This window comes from Triticum urartu, chromosome 1A (genome assembly GCF_056163025.1).
Source record: "Triticum urartu cultivar PI428250 chromosome 1A, HENAU_Tu73, whole genome shotgun sequence".
In the NCBI taxonomy this organism is placed as follows: Eukaryota; Viridiplantae; Streptophyta; class Magnoliopsida; order Poales; family Poaceae; genus Triticum; species Triticum urartu.
Window position 1 is genome coordinate 413,526,291 of NC_141873.1, and position 11,186 is coordinate 413,537,476.

General features: G+C 45.5%; 1 protein-coding gene across 35 annotated transcripts; it reads right to left on the reverse strand.

Moving 5' to 3' along the window:
- Window positions 1-1,706: 1,706 nt before the first annotated feature.
- LOC125514962 (putative trehalose-phosphate phosphatase 2) lies at window positions 1,707-9,955 on the reverse strand. 35 transcript variants are annotated; one of them, XR_015603468.1, is made up of 9 exons: window positions 9,646-9,955; window positions 8,775-8,897; window positions 8,577-8,648; window positions 8,432-8,509; window positions 8,309-8,340; window positions 7,899-7,999; window positions 7,532-7,620; window positions 2,852-3,397; window positions 1,707-2,546 (listed from the first exon to the last, which is right to left on the reverse strand). XR_015603468.1 is itself a non-coding variant. In XM_087523290.1 (8 exons), exons 2-5 carry the CDS (start codon window positions 8,817-8,819, stop codon window positions 7,942-7,944), a joined length of 249 nt encoding a protein of 82 aa, XP_087379416.1. In that variant the 5' UTR covers window positions 8,820-8,897; window positions 9,646-9,955; the 3' UTR covers window positions 1,707-2,546; window positions 2,852-3,426; window positions 7,532-7,620; window positions 7,899-7,941. The 35 variants fall into 35 exon arrangements, 6 of the variants coding, with proteins under 6 accessions (XP_087379416.1, XP_087379405.1, XP_087379398.1 ...); XR_015603466.1 differs by having other exon boundaries at window positions 2,852-3,426; XR_015603459.1 differs by having other exon boundaries at window positions 2,852-3,682.
- Window positions 9,956-11,186: the final 1,231 nt, after the last annotated feature.

Here is an 11,186-nt window from a genome sequence, read left to right on the forward strand (position 1 = left end):
TATTGATGGTTTTTGTAGTACATTTCTCGGAAAAGTTACTTTCTATGGTTTCCAGGTTTACCCCTCGCTTACTCACTCACTCAACCACTCGCTCAGTCCCATCTTCACGCTCATTCCCCTCGCTCACCCACTCCCCCAAATCCCTAGCCCGCGGCGGCAATGCACCTCCCCCTCACCTGCATCGGCGATGCACCTCCCCCTCACCTGCTTTTGCGACTCAGCCACGTCGCTGCCCTTCTTCCCCCGCGTCGCCTCCTCGCATTCTCGTCCGCGTCACCTCTTCCTCTCACCCGCATCCTCTGCATCACGGTCGAGCCAAAGTTAGTTGTTTTAGCGAGGTCGAGTTGGAGCCTGACGAGCGCGGGCACGGCGGCCTTGTTCTGCTCAACGACAGTGGCGACGGACGCTGGCACTCCTCGTCGCCATCGACCTGCAAGGAGGAGCGTCGTGTTGGACACTGCCATCCCAAACGCTGCTGGTGCTCCATCACTTCTACGAGTCCCTCGTCACCTGCTCCTAGGTCGCCCCCGAAGTCGAGCTCCCCACGCTCGACCTACAAGGTTTGCATCATTAATTTTCCCCACGTCTTTCCAATCTCTGGAGCCTATGATTTGGGAAAAGGCAAGGAGAGATTCTGGAGCTGATTGTGATTGTTGCTCTGGATGGAATATGGATGCAGATGTACTGTGGCCAAGAACTGCTCTCTGCCGCGTGAGTAGATTGGAAAGGCAAGGCGCAAGGAGCGATTGGAAAGGCTGCTGCTGCTCCTGGACGATGCAACTCCTGATACCACTACCTCTTGTCTATTCGGGCATGGTAAAGACCACTCGGTTGCACTACTCCATGTGTAGATGATTGAACTTGGGTGTGAGCATTTTGATGCCTCTAAATTCAGTAAATTCAGTACTCACAGGAGTACACTTTCAGTACTGTAGGAGTACATTCTGCCTAGAGTATTTGCACCACAGGAGTACTTTCAGTATAGTAGGTGTACTTGTATTGTTTCTTAGAGTATTACTTGGAGTAAACGTTGTAGTTTAACTGAAATCAACATTTCTGAAAATCATGTTTATCAATGGGTTGTATGTACTGAAATCAACATCTCTGAAATCATGTGTATCGTGCTGTAGTATTATTTTTGTCAGGATTTTAGTACTTTTGCTTGGCTCAAACCAAACTGATCAGATCCACGCCAGCGTACTTTGATTGATCTACTGGGCTCAAACCAAACATTTAGAGTATACTCCATGTTACTCCATTTCAGAGCACATTCTTGGGAGTGGATCTGCATTTCAAATAGTTTACAAGTGGGAGTACATGGATTACTACAGATTAAATCGAGGAGAAGATGGTCCCTGCTCCGTGATGATGCCGCCGTTACCTACGACTTCCTCAACCACCACCACCATGATTTTGTCGAACATGGTGAGTACTGAGTACTCCTCCAATGCTTGTACTCCTACCAATATTTACTGTTGTAATCATGGGGTAGTTAGCTACTATATGATGTTTCCTAGTAGAATGCCCATGTGTTGCCACAGGCATTTTAAATAATTAACTTGTTGCATATATAAGCATAAGACATGTCAAATTTTATGCTAGGAATAGAAAGTGAGTCTAAAATTCCAAGCCTTGCAATATCATTGTCCTTGTTGATTCAAATTAGGCACTATAAATCTAAAAAAAACTCACCCTAAACTTTGTACTTGACCTGAAGAAAAAATTGCTTAGTTATTCTGATAATATTGCTTGTACAATTATGATAGTTAGGATAATCACCTAGGTATTTTTATTTTTGAAAGGAAAAAAGAAACAACAATAATCATGAGGCCCTTAAGAAATCATGACATGATCTTGAATCTGATCTGCTACAAGATATATCCTTCCTAATGTTCACATCTAGTGAGAAAAACTCCTACCCAACAACATACATATAATATAAACAACCATGTTTTTCTGTATTTGCTAATGAATCACGGGAACAGATGATGACTTGGGGCTTCAGGATCCAATAGTAAATATACAGGATCGACGCGACGAAGCTAGCGAAGAACATCGAGATGGTTTGAAAGTATGATTTGTCTGGATTGTAAGGGAGTTTCGCGTGCCCGAATCCATAAACCCCCACATGCGCGCACATGCAGTCTTTGTCATCCTCACCTAATAGAAGCAACATACATGGCTATGATGTTTTCGAGAACCTTTGCTTGAACAATCAGAGGAGACTGTAGCACCTCACAACAACATAACTGCATGAGAAAGAGCTTACTACCGCATCCCCAATCACAAATTGCAAATCATGGCATTCGAAATGGGAGACTTAAAGTGCCGACGTATTATTTTTGAACCTTTGAGTAGCTTTGTGGTAACAAAGGTGAAAAGATGTAAATGTAGTCAGTTCATTGTTAGACTTATTAACAATAGCAAAGATGGGTAAAAAGAGAGGCTACCTATAGTCCCCATGTCTGTCTGATTTACCTGAACAAAGGCTACATAAGGAAATATACCAACCCAGAACCTATGTGCACCAGCTTCGTACAAAGTTTCTGAAAATGTAGAGTAGAAAGAAAAGTCATTTCTCAGATACCAATCAACCTCTATTCTTAATTTGCATGGGATCTCCATTGCCTAGGTAACTAAACCAAGAAGTTAATATTCTAAACTTCTCCACCAAACTAAATCATTTTGGTAGCTTAATTTCTCTTTATAATTACAAGATTGATCAAGTAAGAGATGATTTTGATTTAGCTTGTACTATTTCCTACATAAGTCTCCCTGCCAATCGAATCAATCATCAATCAGAAAAAAGAAACAAGAGAATAGGATTATTTATAAGGCCAGAAAAGCTTACTTGGTCCAACAGGCGGTGGTTGCCGGCCTGCTCCAAGGAGTCAAGCACCGTCACGCGAGCGTGTACAATGAGCACGATAGCATCAAGATCCCGGAGAAACGTGCTCTCCAACCACATGGACCCACCAATTTCAGTTACATCGAAGAGATCAACCAAGTCAACGACCCTGCGGTGTTGATCCCGGTGATGGGATCATTTTTCTCTGGTGAACTTTTGTCTAGCAGCGAGAAGGTGGCAAGCTTGTCGTCCGAGAGGAAGGGTCACGATGGAGGTTGAAGACGCGGTGTATGACACTGTCGGTCGAGGTTGAACATGTAGTCAAAAGCAGAGCGTCGATATGCAGCATGCCCTCTTCATTGCCGATGCCCACCCGCGCCACCGCTCTGTAGGTAGGATCGTTTGTGGAGTATGACAAGTGTCAGTCCATGGGCATCACCGCGTCCTGGTCGTCCCTGCTACCGTAGAGGAGTGGCCCTTCATGGCGAAAGGTGGACTTGGGCAGACGAGGTGAATCTTGGTGACGGTGGGCTCAAAGTATCTCTACTCCTGAACAATATATCCCATTGTAATGCTTCCTATGAAGTGAGTGAAAAAACAAAACTGAACATAAAGTCAATTACTTTAGATCTTGATATAAACAAAAGGTGCAATCTAATAGTACACAACTTATGAAATAAAGTGTGATGTCATAGTAATGGAAAAAGTATCTGGATAATGGTGTGCCAAAAATGCATGCCAAAATAATCGACACGTCAGTCTACATAGAGTTATGCCATCATGGAGACCTTCAAATAAATTTCCCACAGTGAAACCATAATTTGACAACACAAGCTGGTAAAGAAAGATTAATTAGTAAATCACCAAATATTAAAAGGAACTTATAACCAAAACGCAAAATGTCAAAGTTCAGCACTATGTTGCATAGTTGTTATTCTTTGGAGATAACGACAACACTCGCTATCACCATACTTGTTGTTAATTCAGTTTGTAACCCATGGCTGACAGATGCATCTGGAGACCAGCTTCTCCATGCATGGCCTCAGCCAAAAAGTCTACAATTCAAGAAGACACGAACATGTTCATAAATAAAATTAACCACAGATAGATGGATTCAGGCATCTTATACCATGGATCATTTTGCTGGCTAAATTTTACGTGGGCCTGGTCACAAAACAATGGTGGGGACGCATGGACGCACCGCAGCCGCTCTCGACCCCATCCCCTTCCTCTCGCTAGCCCGTCCCAACGCCTCCATCTGCAGCACCCCACCGTCGCCGCCACCCAACTTGCCATCCTACGCTGCTCATCTTCACTGCGAACGGCCTCGCTCCGCCTTCACAACACCTCGGACGATTGCCGCATGGTGTCGCACCACAGATGACGCTATAGCTCTCGCATCCTGCCTCTGGTCCCCGTTCCATGCTCGCTCATTCTCCATGGCCACCACCGCGCTCGTGCCCCTGAGCTGCCGCCACCCCCTAACTGCTCTCTTCCTCTCTCTATTGATCTAGTGAGTCCATGGCTGGAAAGTCGAAGGCGTCTATCATTCTTGATTTACCGAGCCCATGGCAAGAAAGTCTGACTACGTGTTTGGATCGAAGACAAACTTTAACTGATGGATTCTCTGACATTGCTCTCTGTTAGAAAACCCTAGGCCCGCATGATTAACTAAAATGCCCCATTGCTTAATCTTCTCCAACTTTATTATGCTATACATGTTACACTGAACATATTCACGGTCATGTCCGTAAATGGCTTAGATATTAAGGCAATATCTACTTTGATCCCAAGACTAAAGGTTTCATAATTCTATCCCCGGGAAAAGTAAAATCTTTATCTGAATGTAACATTATGTATGACTAATGTCTTAGAACTAAACAATCGCCTCGGAGCTAATGTCTAACACAGGCGCTAATGTCTCTAATGCTCCATATACATCTTCCGATGCAAGATATGGGCGTCCTGACCCCAATGCCAAGATAATGAAGCTTGCTTCTTCAGTTGTTAAGATGGTATTTACAATGCCGCCGTTCTCTATCAGTGTAACTTTCTTGCTAGCAAATTTAACTGTAACAGTGTAACTGTCAAAATCCGAATGAGTATTGATCTCTTACATTAGTGTTTTCTAGCTCTTGCATATTTCACCTAGTTCAATTAACTCAATTTGCCACCCCCCAAAGTAGCATCCCGAGAAGGTGATCATCTCAGGCTCAAATATTTCATGGCTTATGTGTGAAGAAAATCCACTTGTATTACATAGTAACCACAAAAAACCAGACAAAGGTGGGAGGTGGGATGAAAGAAAACCCGGAACGGAGACAACCAAATGCTCCATTATCGAAAAAGGCGCGTGCCCCGCTTTATATATAAAGCAACAATCACCATACAAACCAACACATACAACTCACCCCACAACACACACACAAGGCAAGATACAAGGGTGTATATGAACTGCTAGATCACCCCCATCCACTCCAAGCAACTGTAGGCAGGGATAGCACCACTTGTAGTCTCCGGAGACCTCAACCGTGAGCGAGTCACCGTGAAGAGAGAGAGAGAGAGAGAGAGAGAGGTGCACAACAAGCCGAACACTCCAAGGCGGTGCCTTCAAGAAGGGCACGACACAGGAGTATCGCCACCGCCCGATCCCAAGATCAAGGTTTCCTTCGGAGCAATCGGAGCATGTAGAGGAGCCGCGACGAAGCCTTCAAGAAGGAGGCGCCACCCATAGGTGACGTCGTCGACGGCTTGGCAGAGCCAAAGCAGGTTTTCACCCCGGGAAGTCCTCACAGCCCCCGAGGCGAGGCACAACAAACCAGGCCCGCCAGACCTACCCCTCCGGTTGTCGCACCCTGAGCACCACACCCCCCGCATGGTCACGATAGCTAGCTCACACCCGTGCCGTGAGCTCCGCCCATGAGCCCACGCCTCCCACCTCCAGGGCCGCCGCCCCAACACCCATGGTCCCGACACCATCCCCTACCAAAGCTTGCAGCCATGACAGGAAAAGAGACGGGCGGGAAGGCACCTCCTTCCCTGCCCTTCGACGGTCCCCAGGTCCGAGCCCACCCCCGGGCCGGCCGCACTCGGTCGCCACCGCCCCGTCCTGCCAAGCCGTGCAAGGACGAGCTCCCCGGTGCGCCACCTAACAGGAGGCAAGGATGGTTCCGTGGCCCTCCTGGCGTCGGATCCATCCCTCAACTGTGGCCATCATTGGGAAAGGTCCAGCCCTATGTCGTGACATGTGCAAGCTCAACAGGGGCTGGATTGGAGCCGCACTCAGACCTGCACCATGGCTGGACAAGATGAATCTCACCAGCGGCCGCTATCCACCACCAGTGACCACACAGCCGGACGGCGAGGTGCAGCGGCGACCCAAGCCGCCGCCTGCCGAGCTCCCGCGTGTGCCGAGCCACCTAGGAAACAGCTAAGCTAGCGCAACCCGCGGGCACAGCCGCTGCCAGATCTGGGCGCGCACAAACGCAGCCGTTGGCAACATCGCAGCCACCCCTCGCCGTAGAGCCACCAGCACGAGCACCTGGCCAGGCGTCTCCGCCCCACACTCAGATGCCACGCCGCCGTGCCCCCTGCTCGCACCGCGCCTTCGCCGGCCATGCCATCCTGCGCCACACGCGGCCACACGGTGAAGGGAAGACCCCCCACACACACCGCCGAAGCCGACCGGGCTTCGCCCGACCTTGCTCGCAGGCGGCGGCAGGGAAGGGGAGAAGGGGAGGAGGAGGGGGTCCCGGCAGCGGCGGCGCTAGGGTTTCTCCCGTGACGCGCGTCGTGGGAGGAGGACGGAGAGGATCATGTTCGGATTCATACTTCTCTTGGCTTTTATTTTCCAACTGCTCCATTAGGAGTAGAGATATGTCTAGATATATGATTGTAATATTCTAACATTACTTTATTTTCTTCCTTTACCTCACATTGTAAAGCTAAGACAAACAGTGTGACCTCACCTAATCTCTGATCCCCACGGCAATTGGGTATCTCTATCCTCCTCTCACCACAAAGCAAAACTCAAAAGACAATGAAAAAGGGAGGGAACAAAAAATTCTCACTCATTGAAGTCTCTTACCTAATTAGAGAAACTAAAAAAGGCCAAAAGTAAGTGTCCATTAAAAGGATAGCAAGTACCGTTATATCTAGCTCTCTTTCTGCAGGGCTTGCTGCAGAAGAGATGGGCTCCTAACAAACCTTCCCTCAAACAACAAAAAACAGATGACATGAGTAAACCTATGGACTCTGTTTCAACAAAGCAGAGACATAGATTCTAGTTATCTACTGTGAGGAGTGAGCTTTTCCACTGCTTGGCTTACAAATATTATAGAACTTTTTATTCTTTCAAGCATCAGTTCTAGTAGAATGCACATGTACATACAGAATAATTTCTAACAGTTATTCACCCACATGTTTACCAGAATGTAAAAAAAGATAAAAGAAACTCTTAGAGCTAAAATGATCTCATGTAATCTAGGTAGTAGGTTTGCTTAGACTCACTATTTAGTTATTTTCCTTACAAACTAATTTTCAGTACTTCCATTTTTATGGGTGACTGGAGTATCAGTGATACTCTTAAAAGGTGCGTACTTAAGTCTAGCATATGAAACATCATCTGCCCCCTAAACATTTAAAAGCAAGTAAAATTTAATTTTGGGTGTATGGCCTAATTACCTGAGATCCTCCACAATGATTCAGTGCATAACCAAGCCCATATCTGGTTTGATAAATCTTCTATAGTTTCTTATGCCTGTTAACTGTGCCTGCATTGCAACTCTCAATCTTCAACTACAACAACAATCAAAGCTTTTCCTCAGATTGCTTTCAGTAACTACTGCAGAAATATCAGATGATGAGGCATGTGCATAACCACTAACTACACAATAATAAGCACACCAAAGAAAGCTACCTAGGAGTATGGCTGGATGAACACCTAATTTCACTAGAGCTGGTGCTCAGAACTTGATGAACGGAGACACCACAATGTAGGTCGCAACTTGAAAGAATTGTCTTATGAACACCTAATTTCACTGGAGCTTACCTTGAATGCATCTTTGTATGTCCTGTCATCTTACTCCAGGCAGTTAAAGCAAAAATTCCACAACTTTCACCCTGTCAATGAGAGGGCGGACTTCGAGAACCCTGTAGTTACACACAGATGAACTTTTTCATAGTCCCACGAAACGATAAGTAAAGAGAAGATAAGTGTCCAACAGAACTTTTATAAAGAAATGTTTCTGATAGAAAACTGAAATGAACTCTTAGATGTAGACTTCCAGGTCGTGCGACACACACACACACACAACTTGTTGTGTTCCATTATTGCACCATCAACAATGTCCTTTATACTCTCACTAAGATTTTTGAACGCCTAGTCAGCCACCAAGGTGAGCAACCTAAACCATATGGTGTAACCTGGGTCTTTTTTAACCTTTAGACATTGATACATACCTCAGCGATTATGTATTGGAAGAGATTGACCTCTTTACCATGTGAAAGAAAGCAAGTGAGCGATCAAGTTTAGGAAATAGAAGAACAAATCATGCCATAACAAAATACCAAAAGTTGCTTCACCTTTCGGCATGGTGCCCGCTGAACTCAGAGTTCCCAATAAGCCCCATGATGTCCATTCCATGAGACCATGACGCCTATCTTTAGTACATTCGGTTAGTTTCACAAAGTCAAATATCAAGAGGTACAGAAAACATGAACCACATACCATATCATGAGATCTTCCACTGATTATAGCAGTCAGGAGAAGTGGTGCTACATGCTTCACAACAGCACACATCTGTGAATAAAAATCTTTAGATAGTTGAATTGAAAATGCATTAATACTGCAACACATATATGGAACAAATTAAGGTGGAACTATTGTCCAGTGGCTGAAGTCGCCCCAGGCATGGGGCTTGAGTACCTTGGGGAAGTAGGGGCATACACACCTTGGGTTGCCAATGAGCATCCTACTACTGCCAGTGGAGCCCAGATAGAAAATAGAAACCTAGGCTGTTGCAGCCTGACAGAGTGTAGACAAAAGGAGCTGAGCAACATGAAAAATAAAATTTCAGAATGACTTCATGAACTCTCAAAAATAGAATAATATGGCAGAGAGAAAATTGAACAACAACAAAAAAATTAAAACTGTACAATTAGTAAGGCAAACCATCCTAGCTTTAAAAAAATAGTGATACTATCATTCTAAACAATAGTACATTTACTTAGCGCAGCTATGATATTCTCACACTGGATCTACAATTTCCATGACGACAAATATAGAGTGGTTCTGTCAGTTAAAAAAATAAAATACCAAAATTTGTATAAAGGAGCAAGAAGATAAGATGCCTGTGCGTTCCAGCATCCACACAAAACACGGAAGCATGGCCTTGCATAACTCATCAAACACATGCTTCCTTACTTGAATACCTTGGAGTGATGACGACTGGTTACTTTTCTTTTTATATAGGTGGTATATTTCCGATCAAGATTTTGGAGTACAGAGAAAGAAGACTACGGTGGTACTACTCCTAGCAGGACATACATTAGTACATGAAAAGAAGAACAGTTTAAGAACATAGCAGAAACTGAACGAGGCAATGCATCATGAACTGAACGAGGTCTGCACAGTCCTACAGAAGGATACCCTTTCCTCCCTCCCTCCCTCTCAATTTTAGCAAGGGATCCCATGGCCTCAATCCTCATCTCCGTCTCTCTATCCTGATCTGATTCTCTCCGTCTCAGATCTGATTCTCTCCGTCTTGATCCAAATAGAGAAAAGAGGGAAGATGAACCTGAGGGAGGAAGTCGATCGCATGGTGATATACAGGATCGCCGGCGTCTGCTAAACGGGATCGCGGCGCCGTCTCCTGCAGCGATCCTGAAGCAGATCGTACGATGGACGGGCGGCAGCTTTGATGTGCGAGGGCTGCGGCGAAGGTTAGGATCGGCCGCGGCACGGGGATCGATCAGCCGCGGCACAGGGATGGATCGGCCGCGACGGGGGCGAAGGGGTGGATCGGGTGTGCGAAGGGCTGGTTGGTGGCGGAGAACGTTCTACTATGGGCACGAGAGATCGATCATAGGGTTTTTTTTGGCACCGGTTTTTTTCGCAGGAGGATTGCGAGTTAACGGAGGTGGGAGGATGACGAAAATAAAACGGAGGTGGGAGGATGACGAAAAAAACCAGCGAAAATAAACCGCGCAGACTATTCACCAACTGCTTTATTAGGAGTAGAGATATGTCGAGATGCCATGCCCATCTATTATTAATACATATTTCATCTGTCATCGTACCATATTTTTCCAATCGAATGCTGTTCTTGTGCATCAGACATCAAAAAGGAAGAGGGTGATTGCCGAACCTGAAGGAGCATCAGCAAAGTCCTTGAAAAACATGGTGGTGCCAGAGAAATCAGAAAGCATCCTACTTTTATTGGTTGTACAACCAGTGACACAAAACGTAGGACCGACTCCAGCAGACTGTACCCATACTTCACTGGCCGCACCACTAGCCTCACCACATAGGACCTGCACTCCAGCAAAAGGTATACCGACTTAATTTGCCATAGCACCAGCTGTACCACAGAAAAATCCCACTCCAGCAAAAAGTCCAGTAAGTCCACCGGCCGAAGACCTATCCCAACTACAGAGACGGCCAATTCCTGCAGATTGGAACCGCATTCCATTTATTCCCAGTTTAAAAGACAATGCTTTCAATGTTGTTAGGGACTACGTGCATATATTCCCATCATGGGAAGATTATTGTGAAGACAAACACCATTTTCACATCTTCTTGTCCAACTTCCGGGTAAGTGCTATTATTCATGGCTATTATTTTCCTGTTTTCTGCTGATTGAACACATCAATGATTTACATTACATTGTTGTAACTAGGCGATGGTTACTCTAGATAGTCATGACGAGCAAAGTTTGCTTGTGCTTTTCAAGGAAGCATTGCAGCAGTATCGGTGTTACCTGAGAAATCACACTTTGATGGTAAGTTTGTAAACGAATTTCCGGTGAAGTCTCCTGTGCTGAATTTAGAACACATTGAATGGAAAAATCTTGTAATGCACTGGTCTCGTTCCCAGGATGAGGTACTGTCTATGAAATCACATGACAATTTGAACTTCTACTTTTCGGCATGTGCCTTACCGATCTTTTTTGCAGTTAATCTGCTCGAAGAAGAATTCCGGTTTGACAAGAACGACAGGATATCGCAAATATGCTGCCCGCTGCTTTGCTCTTGGTAGTACCTGTTGTCCTGTATCACTGTACTTGCATACATACCTAGTTCATTATGTGACAGCAGTATGCATGATAGCTTGCTTATC